The sequence below is a fragment of the Coregonus lavaretus genome, assembly GCF_964263955.1.
Source record: "Coregonus lavaretus genome assembly, contig: HAP1_SCAFFOLD_2599, whole genome shotgun sequence".
Taxonomy (NCBI): domain Eukaryota; kingdom Metazoa; phylum Chordata; class Actinopteri; order Salmoniformes; family Salmonidae; genus Coregonus; species Coregonus lavaretus.
In genome coordinates this window covers 64,819-78,047 of record NW_028166492.1, presented here as the reverse complement: position 1 = coordinate 78,047, position 13,229 = coordinate 64,819, and the positions used below count along the sequence as shown (strand labels likewise).

The following is a 13,229-nucleotide window of genomic DNA, read 5'->3' as shown; positions in this document are numbered from 1 at the left end:
TCTCTCTCTCTCTCTCTCTGTCTCTGTCTCTCTCTCTCTCTCTCTCTCTCTCTCTCTCTCGATCTCTCTCTCTCTCTCTCTCTCTCTTCTCTCTCTCTCTCTCTCTCTCTCTCTCTCTCTCTCTCTCTCTCTCTCTCTGTGTCTCTGTGTCTCTGTGTCTCCGTCTCTCTCTCTCTCTCTCTCTCTCTCTCTCTCTCTCTCTCCTCTCTTCTCTCTCCTCTCTCTCTCTGTCTCTGTCTCTGTCTCTGTCTCTGTCTCTCTCTCTCTCTCTCTCTCTCTCTCTCTCTCTCTCGCTCTCTCTCTCTCTCTCTCTCTCTCTCTCTCTCTCTCTCTCTCTCTCTCTCTCTCTGTCTCTCTGTCTCTGTCTCTCTCTCTTTCTCTCTCTGTCTCTGTCTCTGTCTCTGTCTCTGTCTCTCTCTCTCTCTCTCTCTCTCCTCTCTCTCTCTCCTCTCTCTCTCTCTCTCTCTCTCTCTCTCTCTCTCTCTCTCTCCTCCATCCCCCTCTCTCTCTCTATATATACAGTGGGGAAAAAAAGTATTTAGTCAGCCACCAATTGTGCAAGTTCTCCCACTTAAAAAGATGAGAGAGGCCTGTAATTTTCATCATAGGTACACGTCAACTATGACAGACAAATAGAGAAAAAAAATTCCAGAAAATCACATTGTAGGATTTTTAATGAATTTATTTGCAAATTATGGTGGAAAATAAGTATTTGGTCACCTACAAACAAGAAAGATTTCTGGCTCTCACAGACCTGTAACTTCTTCTTTAAGAGGCTCCTCTGTCCTCCACTCGTTACCTGTATTAATGGCACCTGTTTGAACTTGTTATCAGTATAAAAGACACCTGTCCACAACCTCAAACAGTCACACTCCAAACTCCACAATGGCCAAGACCAAAGAGCTGTCAAAGGACACCAAAAACAAAATTGTAGACCTGCACCAGGCTGGGAAGACTGAATCTGCAATATTTAAGCAGCTTGGTTTGAAGAAATCAACTGTGGGAGCAATTATTAGGAAATGGAAGACATACAAGACCACTGATAATCTCCCTCGATCTGGGGCTCCACGCAAGATCTCACCCCGTGGGGTCAAAATGATCACAAGAACGGTGAGCAAAAATCCCAGAACCACATGGGGGGACCTAGTGAATGACCTGCAGAGAGCTGGGACCAAAGTAAAAAAGCCTACCATCAGTAACACACTACGCCGCCAGGGACTCAAATCCTGCAGTGCGAGACGTGTCCCCCTGCTTAAGCCAGTACATGTCCAGGCCCGTCTGAAGTGCATTTGGATGATCCAGAAGAGGATTGGGAGAATGTCATACGCTCAGATGAAACCAAAATATAACTTTTTGGTAAAAACTCAACTCGTCATGTTTGGAGGACAAATAATGCTGAGTTGCATCCAAAGAACACCATACCTACTGTGAAGCATGGGGTTGGAAACATCATGCTTTGGGGCTGTTTTTCTGCAAAGGGACCAGGACGACTAATCCGTGTAAAGGAAAGAATGAATGGGGCCATGTATCGTGAAATTTTGAGTGAAATCCTCCTTCCATCAGCAAGGGCATTGAAGATGAAACGTGGCTGGGTCTTTCAGCATGACAATGATCCCAAACACACCGCCCGGGCAACGAAGGAGTGGCTTCGTAAGAAGCATTTCAAGGTCTCCAGATCTCAACCCCATAGAAAATCTTTGGAGGGAGTTGAAAGTCTGTGTTGCCCAGCGACAGCCCCAAAACATCACTGCTCTAGAGGAGATCTGCATGGAGGAATGGGCCAAAATACCAGCAACAGTGTGTGAAAACCTTGTGAAGACTTACAGAAAACGTTTGACCAGTGTCATTGCCAACAAAGGGTATATAACAAAGTATTGAGAAACTTTTGTTATTGACCAAATACTTATTTTCCACCATCATATGCCAATAAATTCATAAAAAATCCTACAATGTGATTTTCTGGATTTTTTTTTCTCATTTTGTCTGTCATAGTTGACGTGTACCTATGATGAAAATGACAGGCCTCTCTCATCTTTTTAAGTGGGAGAACTTGCACAATTGGTGGCTGACTAAATACTTTTTTTCCCCACTGTATATATATTATTATTTTATCTTCTCTTTTTCACAGTAAACTTTTGGCGAAAATTGAATTTCATACACAAGGGCTACGATGGAAAATAACATATTTTTTCTCCCAACGCACCTTAGCTGAGCTACCTACCGAGAGTTAGAATGATGTATGTGCTGGATATTGTGCTGGGAGGCAGGGTAGTAGAGTCTGCCATGTACAGCCCAGCAGAGTTTGTTTACAAAACTTGTGTAAATATGACTGGAGAGTGTATGACTTTCTGAATATGAATATTAGTGTCTGGGAAGGGGATGCTTGCATGTTAGGATCACATGGGCTAATCAGATGTTCTAAGGACATGAACTAAAGCTCACATATGACACAGATGACAGTAATACAACTGGAGATTGTATATCATAAAATTAAAATTAAATCGAGATTGTATATCATCACCTTATGGTGCACTGTTCTCTTTTCGACAACAAACTCTTCAGGAAGGAACTTATTGTGTAAAAACATCCCTCTCCTCTGCCTTGGAGCACTCTGAGATTAAAAGTTAAATACAACCTCGTAGATAACAACAACACACTCTTCATTAGACATACAAAGCCAACTCATGTGGAGTTACATCAACCCAACAGCCTAGCCCTGTGGAGTTACATCACCCCAACAGCCTAGCCCTGTGGTGTTACATCACCCCAACAGCCTAGCCCTGTGGAGTTACATCACCCCAACAGCCTAGCCCTGTGGAGTTACATCAACCCAAAAGCCCAGCCCTGTGGAGTTACATCACCTCAACAGCCTAGCCCTGTGGAGTTACATCACCCCAACAGCCCAACCCTGTGGAGTTACATCACCCCAACAGCCTAGCCCTGTGGAGTTACATCACACCAACAGCCTAGCCCTGTGGAGTTACATCAACCCAACAGCCTAGCCCTGTGGAGTTACATCACCCCAACAGCCTAGCCCTGTGGAGTTACATCACCCCAACAGCCTAGCCCTGTGGAGTTACATCACCCCAACAGCCTAGCCCTGTGGAGTTACATCAACCCAACAGCCCAGCCCTGTGGAGTTACATCAACCCAACAGCCCAGCCCTGTGGAGTTACATCACACCAACAGCCTAGCCCTGTGGAGTTACATCACCCCAACAGCCTAGCCCTGTAGAGTTACATCAACCCAACAGCCTAGCCCTGTGGAGTTACATCACCCCAACAGCCTAGCCCTGTGGAGTTACATCACCCCAACAGCCCAGCCCTGTGGAGTTACATCACCCCAACAGCCTAGCCCTGTGGAGTTACATCACCCCAACAGCCTAGCCCTGTGGAGTTACATCACCCCAACAGCCCAGCCCTGTGGAGTTACATCAACCCAACAGCCCAGCCCTGTGGAGTTACATCACACCAACAGCCTAGCCCTGTGGAGTTACATCACCCCAACAGCCTAGCCCTGTGGAGTTACATCAACCCAACAGCCCAGCCCTGTGGAGTTACATCAACCCAACAGCCTAGCCCTGTGGAGTTACATCACCCCAACAGCCTAGCCCTGTGGAGTTACATCAACCCAACAGCCCAGCCCTGTGGAGTTACATCACCCCAACAGCCTAGCCCTGTGGAGTTACATCAACCCAACAGCCTAGCCCTGTGGAGTTACATCAACCCAACAGCCTAGCCCTAAAATACCTTCCAGTCTAGTTCCTCTGTTATACTAATATTTTCTGCTAGCTCCTCTCTGCCTCAGTGATGTGTCTGTCCCCTCAGTGACGTGTCTGTCTCCTCAGTGATGTGTCTGTCTCCTCAGTGACGTGTCTGTCCCCACAGTGACGTGTCTGTCCCCTCAGTGATGTGTCTGTCCCCTCAGTGACGTGTCTGTCCCCACAGTGACGTGTCTGTCCCCACAGTGACGTGTCTGTCCTCTCGGTGACGTGTCTGTCCCCTCAGTGATGTGTCTGTCCCCTCAGTGATGTGTCTGTCCCCTCATCCAGCAGCATACCACCCTGAATCCCACTGCTAGCTTGCCACTGAAGCTATGCAGGGTCAGTCCAGGTCGGTCCCTGGGTGGGAGACCAGATGCTGCTGGAAGTGGTGTTGGAGGAACAGTAGGAGGCAGTCTTTCCTCTGGTCTAAGGAGATCCCAATGCCCCAGGGCAGTTATTGGGGACATCACCCTGTGTAGAGTGCCGTCTTTCGGATGGGACTTCAAACGGGTGTCCTGACCTCTGTGGTTAATAAAGATCCCATGGCATTTATTGTAAATGTAGGGGAGTTAACCCCGGTGTCCTGGCTAAATTCCCAATCAGGCCTTCATACCATCATCGCCACCTAATCATCCCCAGTTTCTAATTGGCTCATTCATCCTCCTCTCCCCTGTAACTATTCCCCAGGTAGTTGCTGTAAATGAGAATGTGTTCTCAGTCAACTTAGCTGGTAAAATAAGGGTAAAATAAAAATATGTGTCTGTCTCCTCAGTGATGTGTCTGTCCCCACTGTGTTGAGCTAAACACCCACAGGCAACAGTACAACACCCTATAATACCTTCTATCTGTTCTGCCTTCTCCAGTAATGTTGAAGTAGAGAGAAGTAATGTTGAAGTAGAGAGGAGTAATATTGAAGTAGAGAGGAGGAATGCTCCAGTAATGTTGAAGTAGAGAGGAGGAATGCTCCAGTAATGTTGAAGTAGAGAGGAGGAATGTTGAAGTAGAGAGGAGGAATGCTCCAGTAATGTTGAAGTAGAGAGGAGGAATGTTCCAGTAATGTTGAAGTAGAGAGGAGGAATGCTCCAGTAATGTTGAAGTAGAGAGGAGGAATGCTCCAGTAATGTTGAAGTAGAGAGGAGGAATGTTCCAGTAATGTTGAAGTAGAGAGGAGGAATGTTCCAGTAATGTTGAAGTAGAGAGGAGGAATGTTCCAGTAATGTTGAAGTAGAGAGGAGGAATGCTCCAGTAATGTTGAAGTAGAGAGGAAGAATGTTCCAGTAATGTTGAAGTAGAGAGGAGGAATGCTCCAGTAATGTTGAAGTAGAGAGGAGGAATGCTCCAGTAATGTTGAAGTAGAGAGGAGGAATGCTCCAGTAATGTTGAAGTAGAGAGGAGGAATGTTCCAGTAATGTTGAAGTAGAGAGGAGGAATGTTCCAGTAATGTTGAAGTAGAGAGGAGGAATGTTCCAGTAATGTTGAAGTAGAGAGGAGGAATGTTCCAGTAATGTTGAAGTAGAGAGGAGGAATGCTCCAGTAATGTTGAAGTAGAGAGGAGGAATGTTCCAGTAATGTTGAAGTACATTTACATTTACATTTTAGTCATTTAGCAGACGCTCTTATCCAGAGCGACTTACAGGAGCAATTAGGGTTAAGTGCCTTGCTTAAGGGCACATCGACAGATTTTTCACCTAGTCGGCTCGGGGATTAGAACCAGCGACCTTTCGGTTACTGGCACAACGCTCTTACCCACTAAGCTACCTGCCGCCCCAGTAATGTTGAAGTAGAGAGGAGGAATGCTCCAGTAATGTTGAAGTAGAGAGGAGGAATGCTCCAGTAATGTTGAAGTAGAGAGGAGGAATGTTGAAGTAGAGAGGAGGAATGCTCCAGTAATGTTGAAGTAGAGAGGAGGAATGTTCCAGTAATGTTGAAGTAGAGAGGAGGAATGCTCCAGTAATGTTATCTCCTATAGGTTCTCTGAGATTATTAATGTCCCCAGTGGTAACTATTTACTCAGCAGACAACACTCTTAGTGACCAGATTTGTCTCCTCCCTATTAACCAACATTCTAATTGTTGTAATCTCCCATTCCAAGTCGACTGACGGAATTCTAATTTGGAGCTAAACTGTTCCAACTCACCCAGGCCCAATCAGACGAGTCATTACTGAGCGTAGTTATCCTCATATAAACCAACTATACACACACACACACACACAAAAACACACACACACACATACACACACACACACACACACACCGTTCTCATTCAGTGAACAGCTGTGGAGTGTGTTTATGATCCACAGGTGGATCATTATGCATCTATGGGGCTATAAAATAATATATGTGTTATGTTTTATCATCTCTCTAAATCGTTGGAAATCTCATGATGAAACAATGACCGGAAATATTTTATCAGACAGTTAAGGCTCGCTGGGGTGTGTTACCGTGGCTGTCTCCTGCAGATGGATGTCAAATTTAAACCCTCGGCTTAGCCCCAAATTACACTCTATTCCCTACATAGTGCACTACTTTTGACCAGAGCCCTATGGAGGCCCATAGTGCACTATGTGGTGAATAGGGTGTCATTTGGGACGTACCTGTTAATTACAGGGGTCATAACCGTGTATCCAGGCCCTGTCCCCAGCCAACATAGAGCATTCAGCTCATACAAAAGGAATCAACACTCATAGGATTTTAACAGAGAGAAAGAGGCGAAGGGTTAGGGTTTACTGTGCCCAAAATAAAACCATGAAGTGAGGAATGTATTTATTGCTAATTTGCTACGTGAGGCTTGTTTGATTGAATAGAAGCTTCGTAATGGTTAGGTTGTTACAAATGCACTGAAATAAGTAGACGCACGTGGCATTTCATGAAGTTCGAAAGTACTACTTTATATCAGTGTTGCTCACACGCATATCTTTTTTTTTTTCTTTTTTTTTTTTACCTTTATTTAACTAGGCAAGTCAGTTAAGAACAAATTCTTATTTACAATGATGGCCTACACCGGCCAAACCCGGACGACGCTGGGCCAATTGTGTGCCGCCCCTATGGGACTCCCAATCACGGCCGGTTGTGATACAGCATGGAATCGAACCAGGGTTTCTGTAGTGACGCCTCAAGCACTGAGATGCAGTGACTTAGACCGCTGTGCTTACTCGGGAACACTCATTGTCTAGAATGGACCCACATGATCTCGCCTTCTCCCGCCTGCCTTCCATCTTTGAGGACATTTATATTGTTAGAGTGGTCACTCGACCATCTTGTCAATACAATAGATGAATATTAAATGGTTACTTCGGAATTTTGGCAATGACGCCCTTTATCTACTTCCCCGGAGCAGTGGTGGAAACCCAACAGTCATACTTGAGTAAAAGTAAAGATGACTTAATAGAAAATGACTCAAGTAAAAGTGAAAGTCACCCAGTAAAATACTACTTGAGTGAAAGTTTAAAAGTATTTGGTTTTAAATGTACTTAAGTATCAAAAGTAAATGTAATCGCTAAAATATACTTACGTTATATTAAACAAACCAGAGGGCACCATTATTTAATTTTTTTTACGGATAGAAAGGGGCACATTCAAACACTCAGACGTCATTTACAAACAAAGCATTTGTGTTTAGTGATTCCGCCAGATCAGAGGCAGTTGGGATGACCAGGGATGTTCTCTTGATAAGTGTGTCAATTGGACCATTTTCTGTCCTGCTAAGCATTCAAAATGTAACAAGTACTTTTGGGTGTCAGGGAAAATGTATGGAGTAAAAAATTAAATAATTGTTTTTAGGAATGTAGTGAAGTAAAAGTAAAAGTTGTCAAAAATATAAATAGTAAAGTAAAGTACAGATACCAAAAAAAAAACTACTTAAGTAGTACTTTAAAGTATTTTTACTTAAGTACTTTACACCACTGCCCCAGAGTCAGATGAACTAGTGGATACCATTTGTATGTCTCTGTGTCCAGTATGAAGGAAGTTAGAGGTAGTTTTGCAAGCCTATGCTAACTAGCGTTAGCACAATGACTGGAAGACTATGGGTATCGCTAGCATGCTAGAGAGATATACACACACCTGTAAAGGGAAATAACGAACAAATAAAGATAAGCCATCTCTCTCACCGTCCCTGCACCTTGATGTCAGAGATGGCGTAGAAGTATCTGGACAGGTTGTTTTCATCTACCATGGTGGACCCGGTGGCCGGTTTCAGCAGCCGTATCCTCAGGTCCGTCACCGTGAAGAAGTCCCGGAGGTTCCTGGTGGTGTCCAGTTGACCGTACAGCGACGCCATGTTGTACAGCTGCAGCCCGGCGAACAATGCAAACCGGTCCTTGATCTCGAAGCGGACTGTTTTATCGTACTTCCACACGTAGCCACGGGAGTAGTCCTCAGTGCAGATGATGTCGAGGAGGGTTCGCTGGGTCAGCTCGTTGACCGTCTTGGGCTCCATGGTGAAGGCGTCGAGGCAGTCGGTAGCGTAGAACTGGTAAGGGGTCCAGGTTTTACCGTAGTCTAGCGATTTCTCCAGAAGCATCTGCTCAGGGCGGCCGGACTCGAAGGTGAGGACGATGTCGTCGGTCAACTCGATGGTCTTGTTCCAGGACAGAGTGATGTTGACCTCCAGGGGTTTGGGGTACTTCTTCCAGGAACTGGACTGCCAGAAGGTTGTGGGGTTGCGGCCCTCGAAGTCGAACATGAGCTCTGGAGGGTGGGCTAGTTCTTCTGTGGTGGCGTCACACTCGTTGTTGCACATGTAAGGGTTTTCCTGTGGGAAAATAGAGGTAGAGGCAGTTAAAACCTTATTAACTTACCCGGTATTTAAGTGTGTCTATTTGGGTCAGGGTTTCAACATATCTGCAATCTATTCTGGACTGACAGGGACTCATTCAGGTACTCATTCACACACCTGTACACTAGTGGTGTCGCCCACTGCTGGTAGAGAAGTGTAACTGCACAATATTACAACCCTGCTACTTAGTATAATACAGTCCTGTATTCTATCCACCCCTGTCCTCTACATAGTCTAATACTGTCCTGTATTCTATCAACCCCTGTCCTCTACATAGTCTAATACTGTCCTGTATTCTATCCACCCCTGTCCTCTACATAGTATAATATAGTCCTGTATTCTATCCACCCCTGTCCTCTACATAGTATAATATAGTCCTGTATTCTATCCACCCCTGTCCTCTACATAGTCTAATACTGTCCTGTATTCTGTCCACCCCTGTCCTCTACATAGTCTAATACTGTCCTGTATTCTGTCCACCCCTGTCCTCTACATAGTATAATATAGTCCTGTATTCTATCCACCCCTCTCCTCTACATAGTATAATATAGTCCTGTATTCTATCCACCCCTGTCCTCTACATAGTATAATATAGTCCTGTATTCTATCCACCCCTGTCCTCTACATAGTCTAATACTGTCCTGTATTCTGTCCACCCCTGTCCTCTACATAGTATAATATAGTCCTGTATTCTATCCACCCCTGTCCTCTACATAGTCTAATACTGTCCTGTATTCTGTCCACCCCTGTCCTCTACATAGTCTAATACTGTCCTGTATTCTGTCCACCCCTGTCCTCTACTTAGTATAATATAGTCCTGTATTCTATCCACCCCTGTCCTCTACATAGTATAATATAGTCCTGTATTCTATCCACCCCTGTCCTCTACATAGTATAATATAGTCCTGTATTCTATCCACCCCTGTCCTCTACATAGTCTAATACTGTCCTGTATTCTGTCCACCCCTGTCCTCTACATAGTCTAATACTGTCCTGTATTCTGTCCACCCCTGTCCTCTACTTAGTATAATATAGTCCTGTATTCTATCCACCCCTGTCCTCTACATAGTCTAATACTGTCCTGTATTCTATCCACCCCTGTCCTCTACATAGTATAATATAGTCCTGTATTCTATCCACCCCTGTCCTCTACTTAGTATAATACAGTCCTGTATTCTATCCACCCCTGTCCTCTACATAGTATAATACGGTCCTGTATTCTATCCACCCCTGTCCTCTACATAGTATAATACTGTCCTGTATTCTATCCACCCCTGTCCTCTACATAGTATAATACTGTCCTGTATTCTATCCACCCCTGTCCTCTACATAGTATAATACTGTCCTGTATTCTATCCACCCCTGTCCTCTACATAGTATAATACTGTCCTGTATTCTATCCACCCCTGTCCTCTACATAGTATAATATAGTCCTGTATTCTATCCACCCCTGTCCTCTACATAGTCTAATACTGTCCTGTATTCTATCCACCCCTGTCCTCTACATAGTATAATACTGTCCTGTATTCTGTCCACCACTCTGGTAGGTCTCTAGTCGATTCTACCACCCAAATTGCCTGTATGATTTATATTCCTGCTGTTCCTCTAGTGGAGATGGGAGAAGAATCCTCAATGACTACCTCTCATGAAACACACAGCTGAGAGATATACATATTTTTGCCTGCACAACCGAGCCCCAGCACGACTCTCAGTATGTTTGTTTGTGTGCTACCTGTGTGTGTGTGTGTGTGTTGTGTGTTTGTGTGTATGAGAGAGAGTGTTTTTAAACACACTCATATTGACATTCATCTCACCTCTAGTCTATATAACATTGAGGCCAGCAGCAGATGAGATTTTGATCAACTATAAACGTCTAGTCTAGCCTGTCATAATTTCAGAATGCTAATGCTGGCTATTTAAAATGTGAACAGTATTTACCATTATTGTTGTGGCAGTGTGATTATGAGGTTATGATACATCCAACACATTTCAAACCAGACTTCATGTTTAACAAGAGGCATGTTCACTACAGCACAGAATACTCATAACGCTGCAACCAATATTGTTTCAGGAAATAAATGAAATAGGTTGAACTCAAATACAGGTTTGACTGCTTATTCATTACCCACGAAGGACTGGGCATCCTGTATTTCAGATGGTTATGTTTGGACATCAGTACATTTGATACATTGCAAGATGAGAGTCAAGATTCTTCAAGATAGGATCCTATCTAGCCAGGCCCCATTGGTGTGTTATCGGGAACATGTCACCTGGCCTCTGCTCCTACTGATGTTAGATAAGGATAAGGACTACCTGATAAGGCTGAACATGTCTGTGGTGTCCTGGGTCAGTAGGGTTGGCTGACTGAGGTAAGTGGTAAGTGGTTTTGTTTCCATGACTACCACCTAATAGGTGTTGGGTGATACCATTCTTATTAGAGAGAGTTACGTTGAGACATGAGAGAGAGATGGAAGGAAGGAAGGGAGTGGTAGCAGGGGAAGGAAGAGATAGATAAGAGAAAACAAGGGGGCAGAGACGGTCAGAGGACGAAGGAGAGAGGAAGACGGTCAGAGGAGGAGGGAGAGAGGGAGACAGTCAGAGGAGGAGGGAGAGAGGGAGACAGTCAGAGGAGGAGGGAGAGAGGAAGACAGTCAGAGGAGGAGGGAGAGAGAGAGACAGAGGAAGGAGTGGATGTGAGAGACAATAGAGAGATGGAGGGAGAGAGAGACAGAGGAGGGAGTGGATGTGAGAGACTATAGAGAGATGGAGGGAGAGAGAGAGAGACAGAGGAGGGAGTGGATGTGAGAGACTATAGAGAGATGGAGGGAGAGAGAGAGAGACAGAGGAGGGAGTGGATGTGAGAGACTAGAGAGATGGAGGGAGAGAGAGAGACAGAGGAGGGAGTGGATGTGAGAGACAGTAGAGAGATGGAGGGAGAGAGAGAGACAGAGGAGGGAGTGGATGTGAGAGACAGTAGAGAGATGGAGGGAGAGAGAGACAGAGGAGGGAGTGGATGTGAGACAATAGAAAGATGGTTCAGGGACAGTAATAGGAAAGTAGTTGTTGGTTCAGTGTGATGAGGTGGTGTTGAAGGAGTCAGGCGCAGGAGGGTAAATCACAGAAGAACAGGCTTTAATCCCCAAAATACAGGTTTACGCAGAAATGCACAAAAACAGGCGCACTGGAAAATACATTGCACACAGGAAATACTCCTGTCGATACAAAATACACGAGCTCCACCGAGCTTCACTAACCTCCACATTACACAATCACCCACACAGACAAGGAAGCAGAGGGAACACTTATACAATGACTAATGAGGGAATAACGACCAGGTGTGTGTGATTGAAGACAAGACAAATGGAGTGATGATAAATGGATCGGCAGTTGCTAGTAAGCCGGTGACGCCGAACGCCGAAACCTGCCCGAACAAGGAGGGGAGGCAGCCTCGGCGGAAGTCGTGACACAGAAATAGTAATATGTAGGTAGTTGTTGGTTCAGGGACAGTAATAGGTAGGTAGTTGTTGGTTCAGGGACAGTAATAGGTAGGTAGTTGTTGGTTCAGGGACAGTAATAGGTAGGTAGTTGTTGGTTCAGGGACAGTAATAGGTAGGTAGTTGTTGGTTCAGGGACAGTAATAGGTAGGTAGTTGTTGGTTCAGGGACAGTAATATATAGGTAGTTGTTGGTTCAGGGACAGTAATAGGTAGGTAGTTGTTGGTTCAGGGACAGTAATAGGTAGGTAGTTGTTGGTAGGTAGTTGTTGGTTCAGGGACAGTAATAGGTAGGTAGTTGTTGGTTCAGGGACAGTAATAGGTAGGTAGTTGTTGGTTCAGAGCCAATAAAAGGTAGGTAGTTGTTGGTTCAGGGTCAGTAATAGGTAGGTAGTTGTTGGTTCAGGGACAGTAATAGGTAGGTAGTTGTTGGTTCAGGGACATGAATAGGTAGGTAGTTGTTGGTTCAGGGACAGTAATATGTAGGTAGTTGTTGGTTCAGAGCCAATAAAAGGTAGGTAGTTGTTCGTTCAGGGACAGTAATATGTAGGTAGTTGTTGGTTCAGGGACAGAAATAGGTAGGTAGTTGTTGGTAGATAGTTGTTGGTTCAGGGACAGTAATAGGTAGGTAGTTGTTGGTAGGTAGTTGTTGGTTCAGAGCCAATAAAAGGTAGGTAGTTGTTGGTTCAGGGACAGTAATATGTAGGTAGTTGTTGGTTCAGGGACAGAAATAGGTAGGTAGTTGTTGGTTGGTAGTTGTTGGTTCAGGGACAGTAATAGGTAGGTAGTTGTTGGTTCAGGGTCAGTAATATGTAGGTAGTTGTTGGTTCAGGGCCAATAAAAGGTAGGTAGTTGTTGGTTCAGGGACAGTAATATGTAGGTAGTTGTTGGTTGATGGACAGAAATAGGTAGGTAGTTGTTGGTAGGTAGTTGTTGGTTCAGGGACAGTAATAGGTAGGTAGTTGTTGGTAGGTAGTTGTTGGTTCAGAGACAATAATAGGTAGCTAGTTGTTGGTAGGTAGTTGTTATTGGTTCAGGGACAGTAATAGGTAGGTAGTTGTTGTTTCAGGGACAGTAATAGGAAGGTAGTTGTTGGTAGGTAGTTGTTGGTTCAGGGACAGTAAAAGGTAGGTAGTTGTTGGTTAAGATACAATAATAGGTAGGTAGTTGTTGGTAGGTAGTTGTTCGTTCAAGG

At 44.7% G+C, this 13,229-nt stretch overlaps 1 protein-coding gene across 1 annotated transcript; it reads right to left on the bottom strand.

Moving 5' to 3' along the window:
- Nucleotides 1–7,869: 7,869 nt before the first annotated feature.
- Nucleotides 7,870–8,517, bottom strand: LOC311114642 (netrin-G1-like; the record flags this gene model as incomplete). The annotated part of the gene is made up of 1 exon (XM_084189885.1): nucleotides 7,870–8,517. A coding segment is annotated over one exon (648 nt), but the record flags the coding sequence as incomplete, so codon positions are not given.
- Nucleotides 8,518–13,229: the final 4,712 nt, after the last annotated feature.